The sequence below is a fragment of the Sarcophilus harrisii genome, chromosome 1, assembly GCF_902635505.1.
Source record: "Sarcophilus harrisii chromosome 1, mSarHar1.11, whole genome shotgun sequence".
Taxonomy (NCBI): domain Eukaryota; kingdom Metazoa; phylum Chordata; class Mammalia; order Dasyuromorphia; family Dasyuridae; genus Sarcophilus; species Sarcophilus harrisii.
In genome coordinates, this window is record NC_045426.1 from 477,065,839 (window position 1) to 477,079,936 (window position 14,098).

A 14,098-nucleotide genomic window follows, 5' to 3' on the forward strand; every position below is an offset into this window, starting at 1 on the left:
TAGGCATCTATACATCACAATAAACCTCTACTTGTCCATCTCAGGAGTCTTAAACTCACTCCCCTATGCAGAAAATAAATAATTAAGCTGCTGTGCTATCTGCAAACTGAATCATGTCAGTCTTTAGTTAGTTATCAGCGATGAGTAAGAAATGAAGAACTTAATAAACTGTTCTCATACCCTAGAATGTTGACTTTGGAGCAGGATAGGAAAGTTAACTAAATTAAAAAAAAAAAACAAACAAACCACTAAGTTCACTGAGAATAGCTTTGAATAAGAATGGTTATATTGTTCAATTGTGTCTGACTCTTAGGGATTTTCTTGACAAAGATACTGGAGTAATTTGCCACTTCTTTCTCCTTCTCTTTTTACAGATAAGGAAACTAAGGAAACAGGGTGAAGTGACTTGCTTTGGATCCTATAGCTAGTAAATGTAAAGGTCACATTTGAACTTAGGTCTTTTTGACTTTAGGCCTAGGGTTCTATCCACTGTGCAACTTAGCTGCCCTAAGAATGGTTATATAATGAAGTAAATAAGAAGTACGACATTTTTCTTATTTCTTTGAAGGCATTTGTACCTTTTCTTTTATCCCTAACTGGTGCCTTCATTTTCAGATTACTTTCCATTATATTGCATATATCTTATAAGTACAATTTTTTGCATGTTGTCTCTCATTAGATTGTGAACTAGGACAAGGTCTGTGATTTTGTTTTTCTTTCTATCTCCAGAGCTTAGCACAGTGCATGGTGCATAGTAAGTACCGAATAAAGGAATATTGACTGACTGACTGAATGCTACTAACTTGACATCTTATGTTTTATCAGAATATCTGAGAAATCAAAGGTTTCCACTATAGTACCAAAAGATGTCCACTTATGGAGGATGTAGCAGAAAGGAAGAAGAATTATCTATAATCAATTTAGGGCAAGAAAGTAGAATATGCCATATTATATTGCAAAGCTCTCATAAGTTTAGATCAGTTTTACTCTAGATATCGTGAACTTAGATTTTTTTTTTAAATAACAGCTTTTTATTTTCAAAATTTTTGCAAAGATAGTTTTCAACATTCACACATGTTCCAAATTTTCTCCTTCCTTTTCCCCTTCCCCCAGATAGCAAATAATCCAATATATGTTAAACACATGCAATTCTTCCTTACATATTTTCCCATTAATCACGTTACACAAGAAAAATCAGATCAAAAAGAAAAAAAAAAAAAAAGAGTACAAAAACAAAAAACAAACAAACAATAACAGGTGAAAACACTATGTTGTGATCCACATTCAATCCCCACAAGTCCTCTCTCTGGATGCAGAAAGCTCTCTCTATCACAAGTCTATTAGAACTGACCCGAATCACCTCAATATTGAAAAGAGCCACATCCAACAGAATTGATCATCACATAATCTTACTGTTGCTAAGCACAATGGTCTCTTGGTTCTACTCACTTCACTTAGCATCAGTGAATTTAGTTTTAAAAAACATTTTGATCACCACATTTCACTGTAATTGATATTCTTGGCAATCCTATGTATTTTATTGTATGCATTTAAAAGCATCAAATTCTGAGAAGGGGACCGTGTGTTTTGTCTAACTTGCAAAGGGGCAATACTACAAAGAAATTAGGAACCTCTGGATTAGACCATATTGCAGCATTTAAGTGAATTGGTCTCTAGCAGTCCAAGCAAGATCCAAAATCAGGTCACTTACTTTGTGCAAAGGCTTCTTGTACATCTCCTCCTACCCCTGTCAGAGAGTCCTGAGGTGTATGAGTTGGGGTGGAGCAGGCAGAGGCTGATCTGATGGGCATAGGAATAGGCCTGCTTATCGTGTGGCTTGGAGAAGAACGTGGAGATCCTGCCCCTTGTGTCTGGAAGGACAATACAAGTTGTTAATTTATTTTTACATTAAAAGACTGTATGGCATCTATAATTTCTCTGTAATTTCCAATAAATAAGAATTATTAGACAGAGAGACAGCATGATATAATAGATTAGGCACTGGACTTTGAGTCAGGGTTGAAATCCTATCTCAGGAACTTACTATGTCTATGATGCTGGATAAATCACATTATTTCTCTTACCTTTTATTCAACTATAAAGTGAAACTATTACATTCTTTAGCCTCTAAAGTCCTTTTCAGCTCTAAATGTATAATCTCATGTTAAATTAATTAAATTAATTAAAATAAATAAATAAAATTAATTAATCTACTTAATCTTAAATCATCATAAGAAGATAAAACATTTTATATCCACTTTGGGAGGAATTAAATATTATACCCACTAAGTGAAATAGGTCACCTGCTTGATCCCTTTTAAAGTTTGTTAAAATGTAGAATTGCCTTCTCCAATATTCAGAGCTAGCCTGGTATAGTAGAAAGGAGCAGTGGCTCTGAAGTCAAAGGACATGGGTTCAAATCCTATCTTTGATAGCTTGTGTGATTTTCAGCAGGTCTTCCCTGAGCCTCAGTTTCCTTTCCTATAAAATAAGGACATTTGGACTAGATGGTTTTTGAGATCTCTTTCAGCTGTGGCTCTTAATCTCTGGTTTAATCATTGGACACTGACTCCTCAGAAGAAATCTCCTTTCCCTTCCTCCAAGGCATATTTTAGAAATGCCAAAAATAGATTTAAAAATAGAAGAAAGGATCACAGCTTTCCTAGGGTTTAATAAGCTAGCCAAGAAAAGAGTTCTCTCCAGAGGATGAATTTTCTGTTAAGACTTGGGTTGTGAGCTACATGAGTTGAGTGAGTAAGTAAGCTACTTGGAGAATGAAGAAGGGGAATAAAGAAATAGTCAAAGAAATAATTCTGAGATAGTCACATAGTGAGCAGAAAATAGTTGAAGAATAGTGACAAACCTTAAACTGGATAATAAGGACTTTGGGAAACAGTTTGATTGTTTTAAATGACTAGTGAACAAAACTAGTCAGTCATATCTGAATAAAAAAGATACAATGGTTTATTGTTACATATTTTGAATCCTTCCTGATGTTCTTCTGGCTATCTTTTTTCTATTCTGTTTTTTTTTTATTTTGTATTTAGTGCAAGATAACAAATTTAAAAATAATAATACTAAAAAAAGAAGATACACTAGGTCTCCCAAGTACAAAAAAATAAATTAGATGTTGAATAAATTTCCAGCAAAGAGCAATATGGATGTTTCCTATCTTGAGAGTCATTTATGCTAAAATTCAGGTGTTCATTATCCACCAGTACTGGAGATATTCACTAGGTAAGGTAGATAAGTAGTATCTACAACATTTGTAGATGGTAGATGTGGATAAGTATTTTCCTGCTTGGGTACATTCAATTTCAGTTTTTGTTATGGATTAAATAGCATGATGCAGACAAATTGTATAACATCAATCTTGTAAAATTCCAGGCCATCAGTTCCCTAGAGTTCAGCAACATATATAAAGATGTGATCTATACATTGAGAAAATCCAGTATAAATAAAACAAGAATTCTCAAGATGGCACAGAGCAAATGATTTGCCAACTGAACTATACAGGGTTTCCAATCACTTCAGAGGGTTTTGTTTTACCCATATAGAAGAAAGGACTTTTATTGGTTTTCTTTGCTCCATATAAGGGGATTCGGGTGTCAAGGGGTTTAATTCGGTTGTTATGATAGCATCAGAAGCATTGCTGGTGACCAGTCTGCCATTATTATAATATCCTTAGTGGAGGGACTTTTGGAGAAGGAATAGAGTGAGCAATTGCATTTTTGTAGAATCTGCTTCTCCTTTCCTTCAGCATTCCCTTTGCCTTGAGGGACTTCTCTATCCCTTGATATAAAAGTTCCCTATAAATATTACCCAAGGGGTTACACTTCAGGAGTAAAAGTGGCAAGTATATCATTATGAGGGTCAAATTTGTGATTTCCTTACTGTTGGAAACACCTGGTGAAGAAATTCTCTCCCTGACCTGAGATCTTTAACTATTGTGATGTATATTGTGCAACCTAAATGCTCATTTAGATTAGCTAAAAGATGTATGGAGGGGAAAGAGGTACATGCCAGTGAATATTCATTGTTTTCTAAAACATCTTGCTTTCTATAACACATCTTGCTTTAACTCCCCTATTATTATTAAGCATTGGCTAATGCTTAATTGATTGACTGAAGAATATTAATCTAACCAAAAGTATTCTCAAATTCTTCGTCTTCTTTTTTTTTTGGCTAAAGAGATTGGGGTTAAGTGACTTGCCCAGGCTCACACAGCTAGGAAAAGTGTTACGTGTCTGAAGTCAGATTTGAACTCAGGTCCTCTTGACTTCAGGGCTGGTGCTTTATCCACTGCACCACCTAGCTGCCTCAGTCTTGAAATTCTTAATCATCTAACCACCATGAACTCATGCATCTAGAAGGCATTGTGAAGGTTGCAAATACTTCTCAAGTATGCAGAGTATGTCAGCAAACAATGCTTTCTATACCATTGGCCATATATGACTGAGGATAGTCCCATGAACAACAGCTATCCATCCTTGGAATCCATTCACTTCATTTTGAATCCAATTCATTGTGTTATGTGAAGAACCTAAGGGAAGGAACTACTTGGCTAATTCAGTCAGGCAGGAGGCCTAGTAGAATGTATGGAGGGTAAATAGGTTAATCCAGAAAATAGGAAAATAAATCTACCAGCCTTGTGGAAGACCATTTTTCAGAACAATGGGAAGGGGATGGATCCTTCTGCTTTTCTAAAATTCTTCAGAGCAAGATGATATAGTAGAGGACAGATCATAGGGTTCCCTTCACTCTAGAGGTGGCCCTAAAGTATCTTTCCTTTTCTTTCCATGCTGCCTTTCTATTTTCTAGCATATTCCTAATGTTTACCATATGCTGATTTCTGCCTACTCAAAGGTTCCACTGTTCTAGACCACTGAGGCCTTGGTTTCATTTTTAACATCCTATACCTCAAAATTATCTCTTTCTCTCTCTTCTTTCATCTCAATCAAAACTCCCATTCTTTCAGTTAATATCTCAACTAGCCGCTAGCAAGAAAACAATATCATCTAATAATTGCCCATGTGAGCATAAATGATTGATCACTTCCCTCCCTTAACTATCCAAGAAATATTTGAATTTTTTAAAGAGGAGGCTTAATGACCAATTAATTGATTTAATTTCAGGCATTGTAGGGAAGAGAGTTTTTTAAAAATTTTCTTTCTTAAGGTCTTCACAGAACCCTGTTAAAAAAACGGGACTTCTAAACAACATGGTTCCCTCTGTATTACTGAAGAGCTAGGATTCCTTGAAGGGGTCGGGGTGGGACACAGAAGGAAGAAGAGTTGGACTCTTTTGTCCTCTTACTGTGTCCTTATTGTTCTTAAAATAATAATAATGATAGCTAATATTTACGTAGTATCTTAAGGTTTTCAAAGCATATATTATCTCATTTGATCTTCCCAATTCTGTAAGAGTTACTATTATTGTCCCTATTGTACAGAAAGGAAACAGACAGAGAGGTAAATGACTTTTCCAAGATAACCTAGCTATTAAGTATATGTGGCAGGAATGGAGCTCAGGTCTTCTCCACTCTTATTACCAATTGCTTCCAGAAATACATTCTGAACCCATTCCATGAGGTATCCTCCATGACATTTCTAGGTATAACCTCTTCCTTATTTCCTTGTTCTCTTTGGCACCTTGTGATCTTGACTCCTTGGATCCAAATTTCTACTTTCCCATATACAGATTCAAGCGAGCAGCCCTTTCCATGAAAGCTGAGCCAAGGATAGTCATCACTGGCCATTGTAGGTGAATGCTTCTGAACCAGACATTTTATTTCTTAGTACCTGAACCATCCAAATAGTTTCTGGAGCACACCTCCTGCAGCCCCCTTGTTCCATTCCATTAATTATTATATTAATGTATCAATTCTTCACTATACCCTCACCCCCCATATGCAGTTAGTTGCAAAGGCTTATCAAATTTATTTTTATAACATCTCTTTCATAGACCCCCCCCCCCTTCTCTTTTCTGACAGTATCATCCTAGTGTACACACATCACCTCCCAGCTTGGACCACTGTGATAGTTAACTAGTGTTCTCCTAGACACAATTCTTTCCCATTCCAGTGTATCTTCTACTTAGTTGTCAAATTGAGCTTCCTAAAGTGCAAGTCTGAATATATTACTCCACTGCTCAATAAACTCCAGTGGCTTCCTTTTACCTTCAGGATCAAATACAGAATCCTGTGTTTGGCTTAAAGCTTCATAAACTTCCCTATCCCTTCCCTTATGTACTACATGATCTAGTGACAATGACTTTCTTCCTCTTCCTCAAATATAATACTCTGGCTCTCAACTCTGGGTATAGTCATTACCTGTCCTTCCATGAATGGAATCCTCTCTCACCTAATTTTGTTCACTGAATCTTCCTGGCTTTTTTCCTTGTTCCATCCTTTAGAAGCCTTTCCCAATTAACTTTTAATTCCAGAACCTTATCTCTATTGATTATTTCCAGTTTATACTCTGTGTAGCTTATTTGTATGTAGTTGTTTGCATGTTGTTTGCCCTGTTATATTGTAAGCTCCTTGAGATCAGGAGCTGCCTTTTTTTCCCTTAGCACTTCCTCTAGCACTTAGCAGAGTACTTGGTACATAGTAGGCACTTAGTATCAACCAAGTGACTAAAAAATTAAATGGATTATAATTTGTAAGACACTATAAATACATTTTCCTCTAGAAAGGATTACATGATTAAGGTAGGAAAAAAAAATTTTTTTTTTTATTAAGGAACAACAGTCCAAATAGATCAATAATATAGATCAAACATTTTTGACAACAGAGCTAAGAACAAAATTGACTTATGGAAGGAGGAAACCATGTATCATATTTAGGAAGTTTAAAAATAGTTATCTTCATAAAGCATGAATGAAAAATTAATTTCTGTGTTCAATCCTTTTGGATCCATTGAATTCACATTTATATTAATTTAAAAAACTTTTGCACACAATGATTTTTCCAGAACTTTCCAAGAAGTATTTTGATTTTTACTTAATACCAAAGGTAAGGTATGGCTTTAAGAGGAATAGCTAAATTCACTCAGCATTCAATTCATTCACTCACTCACTCAACACATATTTATTGAGCAGCTACTACATGCAAGATGCTATGCTAGGAAATGAAGGGGATACAAAGATGTATAGACATAATCCCTGCCCTCAAGGGGCTTACATTATAGTAGGAGAGATAAATCATGAACATAATGAATTAGAAAACAAAGTAGAATGTGCTAAGTACATAAGAGAGGTATAAACAAAGTTCAGAAGAAAGTTTCAAAAGAAAGACTTCATGGAGGAGTTGGCATTTGAACTGGCTCTATGATTCTGGCAGGTGGAGTGAGGGGAGGATGACATTTCAGGTATAGAGGGAAGACTATGGGCAAGGTTATGAGTAGGAAGGTACAAGTTATGTTCAGGAAGTAGTAAAGAAGGACAGTCTACTGGGAACATAAAGTACACAAGGGAGAATTGTGTGAAATAGGGCTGAAAAAAGTAGGTAAGTGAATCAAACTCTGAAACAACTTGGGCATGGAGTTTGAATTTTATGTAGACAATGGGGAGCCAGTGAAGCTTCTTGAGCATGGTAATGGCATGCTCAGAGCTATGTAGGAGGGGAGACATCATGATGTAACAGAGAGTAGAGTGGTCTGGACATCAGAAGATCTAATTTTGCATCCCAGCTTTATAGTTATTATCAGTGGATCCTAAGGCAGAATGACTATCAGGAAAAAGCCCGAAAGTTGAAGTCAGAAAGACCACAACTCAAATTTTCCTTGCAATATTTACTAGCTGTTGGATCACAGGCAAATCACTTTATCTGATTTAGCTTCCTCATTTTGAATATGGGCTTAATAGCACCTACTTCACAGGGCTGTTTTGAGGACTAAATGAGATTGTGTATGTGAATTGAAGCATGTTGTACTTTGCAAACGTCAACTATGACTTATGAGGAAAACACTTTGTAAACCTTAAAGCATTAAATAAATGTGGGTTTTTTTGTTTTGGTTTGGTCCAGACCTGTGATTTCATCTGTGTGAAAAACTCCCAATCTCCTTCCTTGATCAAGATCAGATTCAACGGTCACTTCTAGCATTAGAGTTTCCCTGGAGCATTTAGAAGTTAAGGGAGATACCCAGGGTCACATGGTCAATATGTATCAGAGGCAGGATTTGAATTTGGGTTTTTCTGACTTAAAGGTCAGTCAGTTCTCTATCTGTTATTTTGTGCTGCTCCCCACTATTATTAGAAAGGTTAATCTCATACCAGTGTGTAGGGTGGATTAGAGGGATAAAGAGGGAAGAGGCAGGGTGGCCAATTAAGAGAAAAGTCAAGGGACCTAAACTAGGGAAGTGATAGTAAGGAAATGAAGGGAAGGGGTAAAAAAAGGGAAGAGAAATTAAAGCAACAGGATTAACCAGGTTGGGTGATGGATTGTATGTTGGTTAGGGTGAGTCAAAGATGACTCAGAGGTTTGATAAGGGGTTACTGGAAGGAAGATGGTATCATAAATAGAAATAAGGTGAGGAAGAGCAGGTTTGAGGGAGGGGGAAGATGATGAGTTGTTTTAGATATGTTGAGTTTGAGGTGTCGTCGAGACATCCAGGTGGAGATGTTCAGTAGGCAGTTGGAAATGCAGATCTGGAGTTCAGGAGTGAGGTCTGAGATGGAGATAAATATTTGGGAGTCATCTGCATAGAGGTGGTAGTTGAAACCGTGGTAGTGGATGAGATTGCCAAGGGAGAAAATGTAGAGAGAGCAGAGAAGGCCAAAGACAGAGCCTTGGGGAACACCTACAATTAGGGGGCAGGAGGAGGAAGAGGAGCCTGTGAAGGAGACAGAGAAGGAGTGGTCAGAGATGGAAGAAGATAACCAAGAGCGTACAGTGTCATGGTATCCAAAGGTATTAGTATTTTAAATGCCCTTTCTACAAGTGAGGACTATAAGTAATCAGTGGCAGGATTACCTTGCCACTGGTTATTAACTTCCCCCTGGGTTACTGCCTCTGGATTGAAGAAGAAACAGAGTTGTAGTGCAAAGAGCACTGAATTAGAAGTCAGAGAACTGGTTCTGTTACTGATTACCTGTGTGACCTCGGGCAAGCCATTTCAATTCTTTGTCTCAGTTTCCTCATTTGTAAAATCAAGAGAGTACACTGGATGACCCCTAAGTATCCCTTTCAGTTCTAAATCTTTGATTCTAGATTGCTTCACTTTATTTGCTTATCTTTATTAACCCTGAAATGAAAGTCAAGGTGGTTTAGTTGGATTTGATTTCAGAATCAAGACCTGGCTCCAAACCATGCTGGCTTGTGACCATGAACAATTCATTGCTTAATCTCACAGTGCAACTTGCTGAAATGCTAACTGCAGAATTGATACTGGTCTATATGATTAAATGTGTTTCCTTATTGGGAGCTATCTAATCAAGAAGTCATATATGCAATAAATAATATTAATGCATTGAGCCTTGGACTTCCCAGGTAGTACTTGCATTCTACATTCTTATTCTGTCAGCTTGGCTTTCCCTCTTGTAGAAAATGTGTAGTGCCTCATCAACCCTCATTCCTGGGAGAACACATTTTCTAGGACTAGGGGTTTAACTTTCTTTAATTTGTTCTATCCCCCAAAGAAGGGGACTATCCCACTTGCCTTGTTATACTGTTAAGTAAGTCACCCTTTCCAATTGTACTATTAAAGGTAATAACTTTAGAATCTAGAGCCAGAAGAAAATCAGCTCCACAAGATTCCATCTTATCTAAATGGCCTAGGGAGTATAGAAGGATGGATTTGGGCTTGGTGATACTCCATGACAAAAGGGAAGAGAAGACATGATCAAGGAGATTCTACTTATCTCTACAAATTTTTGCAAGAGATTAAAGAGAATAAATATAGAGGAAAGACCAATAAATTTGCTGATTAGGTAATTTGGAATAAGAAGATAGTGAGAAGTGCTGGCAGCAGATGTAGATAATTCTAGGAGCCAAATAATGAAGAGAAGAGAGATTATATGATAGGTTGAGTGGAATATTAAGGTTGAAGGAAGAGATTTTAAGAAAAGGGAGAAATGGAAATCATAGGATAATATATTTAGAGGTGGAGTGACTTTAGGGGTCATTGAGTCCAGTCCCTTCATTTTCTAGTTCTTGATATAGGACTTGATTAAATAAACAGTAACTAGCTAATAAGTTAGTACCTGAGTTAGAAATTAAACTGAAGGTCTTCTGACTCCAAATCTATTGCTCTTTTCCCTATATCACACTGTTCCTTCTTTATTTGTAAGCAATTGGGATGAAGCCAGTGTAGATAGTGCCAGGTAGGAGTGATGGAATATGGTCCAGTGGGGGGATGGGAATAGATCATATCAAGGATAGAGATAGAGAGGTTAATTCTAGTATTTATTAGATACTAGAGGCATACCTATTCATCTGAGACAGAAAGGAAAGAAGAGGGAGTGGATGAGGGGTAAAAGGAATTTTCTGATTGAGATATAGGCTCCTGGGAGAAGGCAGGTTAAAGAATTCAATCTAAGTTAAGTAGATAATAATGTCATCTCCTCAGAGTGAGGAAGGATGGTATTGGCAGGTTGGGATGAGTAGGGACATCTCTTAAAAATATAAACCATAGCATTCTGAAGAAATGGCATCATAAACATTCTAAGGCAGTCTTGGAAAGCATCCTGGCTTCAGAACTTTACCTACCTAGTTTCTAGCAACAGAAGGCAGGTATGGGTCAGAGCAATCTCTAGTCTATTTTCTTGGCAGGCAGATGGCCTTCTCTAGAATCAGCTCTTTTAAAAAGACAAATATATAAGTAAAGTTGGAAAAGTCCAAGTTTTAAAATTCTTGGATGATAGCTGATTTATCATCCAATGCCTTTATATTTCTCGTGGGGAGTGATAAAATCATTGGTTCCCACATCCTCTATCTGGCTGCCTGAATTGGGACCAATATGAAGTTTACTCCTTATTGTTATGTCCACCAGAGAAGATGGGAAATAAGGGAAATAAAAGGAGTAGAGCTCCTGATCTCTCAAAATGAATTATGGATGTGAGTAGCATATATCATCAATTCATAGAAATATATTTGCAGATTTTTATCATGTCTTATTTATAATATTTGAAGATTCCTCCAATACATCTTTAAAAATACACAAAGAATAACATGAAGATAAAAATAGCAGAACTTTAGTCCAAATAATCCCTGAAATGCATTGTGTGGGATGCCATAATAATCATATTAGATTACAGGCACTATGGTTTATTGCCATCCCCTTTCTGACATATAATATTTTTATAAGGGAAACTAGGGATTATATACATGGTATACTCAAAAAAAGAAAGAGAACAAGGATACAAAGCGAAAGAAATGATTTAAAAATTGAGGAGTAGAAGAAACAGTAAACTCTCTTCCCCTTTAATCAGTATCTCTGATAGAATAAAGAAAGATGGGTGAGATTGGCCCAAAGAGTGACATATAGTAGCAATATTTACTATTGAGGCTGATACTATTAGAAGGGAAGATTAGACTGGAATGATATCTTTTCTGTAAATGAATAGAGCATATCCATTTACAATGCAAACCCTATATGTTTATGTACTTCTTGGGCTGCTAGCCTTTTTTTTTTAACAGCTCATTCAGTGATTGGGAGTCTTCCCAATGGAAAGTGAAATGATATAAAGTTGACTGATGGTTTAGTTCTCTCTCTAAACAGGAGGAAGTTGGGTTTAGGAAAGCTTCAGGAAAGCTTCTCTTTCTTCCAAGTTAAAAACGTTTTATTTCATTTCCTTCCTGGAGAATAAAACCCAGTGTGTGAAAATAAGCAAAGAAAGGAATTCTCCTTAAACATCTTTCTTCTAAGAAATTAATTTTCCTTTTCTGGAACATTAGAATATTATTAATGGAAACTTAATGACATTCCTTGGATAGACTATTAAGTACTATCAGATGATTATAGAAATTAGAACGAGAAGGGACCTTAGAAATAATCTAGTCTAATCCTCTAATTTTATAAATGAGGAAACCGAGGGCCCCGAAGTTACATGATTTATTTAATGTCACACAGAATAGTAAATTGCATATTTGGAATTTGAATTCAGGTCCTTTGACTCCAAAATTCAATACTCTTAAAACTCAATTTCTCAACCAAACTTTGATTTTAATTTTCTAAGCTAAGGTTTTCATATGATACAAACTATTTAATGCACAATTTTTGACCCTGAACTGCCTAGGACTTCAAGATTATATCACTTTCCTCTCATGCAGTGGAGATGAGAAACAAAATACTTTGCCAATAGACTAATTTGTTCTGTTAGCAAAGTGCGTGCACACATACAAACACACATAAACACATACACACACAATGAATAAAAGGCAAGATGAAAGCAAATGAAATTTGAAGAAATAAAAGAATTGCTTGGTTTTGTGAGAACATTATTCCAAACTGATCTATGAGCCTGACTTTAAATTTCTTTGAATTAATTGGGTTATGTTACAGACACACAGCTTAATGCATGCAATTGAAGTAAAAGCAGCTGTATTTTACTTTATTTTTATTTTTGAGTACACTACTCCCTCTGCTGGATTCTGAATATGACCATGAAACTGGGAATTTTTCCATGGAATAGACTACGATTACCACATAATAATGTGGCCAAGGCTGCTGCAAGAGACAGATTTAAAGATTTTATGGCCTCTTATGGAGGAAAAGCTCTCAAAGACAGAATAACAACTGAAAGGTATCCCCTTATTAATAAATAATTTAGAGCAATAAAAAGATTCTTGCTTGGGTTTGGATGTAAAAAGCCAAAATCCAAAAGATTGCTCTCTTTGATAATCTCTTCGCAATCTTATGTGATAAGAATGAGTCCATTTGGGGGAGCAGCATGAAACAGGGCGGAGTACTTATGAAATAGACATGAAGTTTAATTGGCTGTTTTTTTTTTTATATAAAAGGAAGCTTCACACTTATGTATCCAATTGGAAATACAATATGTATAGCCCAACTTCTTAAATGGTGGCTTGTGACTTATATGGGGTCTCATATCTGAAATTGGGGGTCATAAAGTTATGATTTATTATTAGTAAATATTCAATTCGTTTACTTATTTTATGTATCTATATACGGTCATGTAAAAATTTCTCTGACACAAAAGGATTGTGAGTGGAAAAAGTTTAATAAGATGATCTATAGCATGTATTTTCTCATGAAGGATGTAGAAATTATGTATTGAATAATGTGGAATCTTCAAGACAATAGTTAGCTCCAGCATGGTTTTAGTTAGTATGTATCTTTATATCAATAAAAAAGAGAATATTTTGGTTAGTCTGAAGAACTCAGAAAGGCATGAAATTGGTTAGAAACTTGGATCCTTAGAGATGTGAAAAGGCTTTAACAGAAGTACACTCTGTTCTCTTTTGTAATTGTTTGATGTTGACAGTAATAACAGGCATGAAAAATACTACTTCTCAATCTCAACACAAGCAAACACACTGAAATGAAGGCAAATTAAAATATTTTCTTCTCAAAATGAAGCATGAGCACACACGTTAGAGGCAAAAACAGTAGGAAAAGCCATGAGATGCCTATTAACACACCATTGTCAGTCAAGACCTACATTAGGAAAAATAACTTACTCCCTGTTTCAGTTCTTCTTCCTATGGAAAAATTCAATCAATAATGGTTAGACAGGAGAACAAGAGCATATCCTATGAACAAATATTAAGCTAGGTAAATATCAGCAAACCTTTAGTGAAAAATTAAATCTCTATTTTAATGAACATTTTTATTTCTGAATCATAACATTTTCCTTTTCTGAGGACCGAGCTTTCTTTATGTAAGTAGTTAAAAAAAAACCCCAACCCCCCAAACCTTAAACCTCTTTATGCTTGAGAACAAGAGTTGATAATCAAAAAGTTATCAACAATATATGCTATAGCATGAAATTATAACTTTGATATGGCAGGCTATATCAGTAGTTTAGGGGAAGAATGGAATATTTGGTCATCAATTATGTCAAATCATCATTGGGGCAAAAGCTACAAGCACAGAGTATTCATATACTATCATCCTCTGAAGAGTGTAATAGGAAA

The 14,098-nt window shown here is 35.9% G+C and overlaps 1 protein-coding gene across 26 annotated transcripts in view; it reads right to left on the reverse strand.

The window, feature by feature from the left end:
• The window catches only part of DTNA (dystrobrevin alpha), a 472,577-nt gene that overhangs the window by 18,842 nt on the left and 439,637 nt on the right, over positions 1-14,098 (reverse strand). For 16 of the 26 annotated variants that reach the window (XM_031946436.1, XM_031946432.1, XM_031946435.1 and 13 more), the window contains 2 exons: positions 13,643-13,663; positions 1,712-1,871 (listed from right to left, as the gene is read on the reverse strand). In XM_031946436.1, the coding sequence (XP_031802296.1) occupies positions 1,712-1,871; positions 13,643-13,663 (181 nt within the window). Of the gene's footprint in view, positions 1-1,711; positions 1,872-6,633; positions 8,835-13,642; positions 13,664-14,098 lie in introns of those variants that run through there. The other 10 variants (XM_031946433.1, XM_031946443.1, XM_031946447.1 and 7 more) reach the window with 2 other exon arrangements.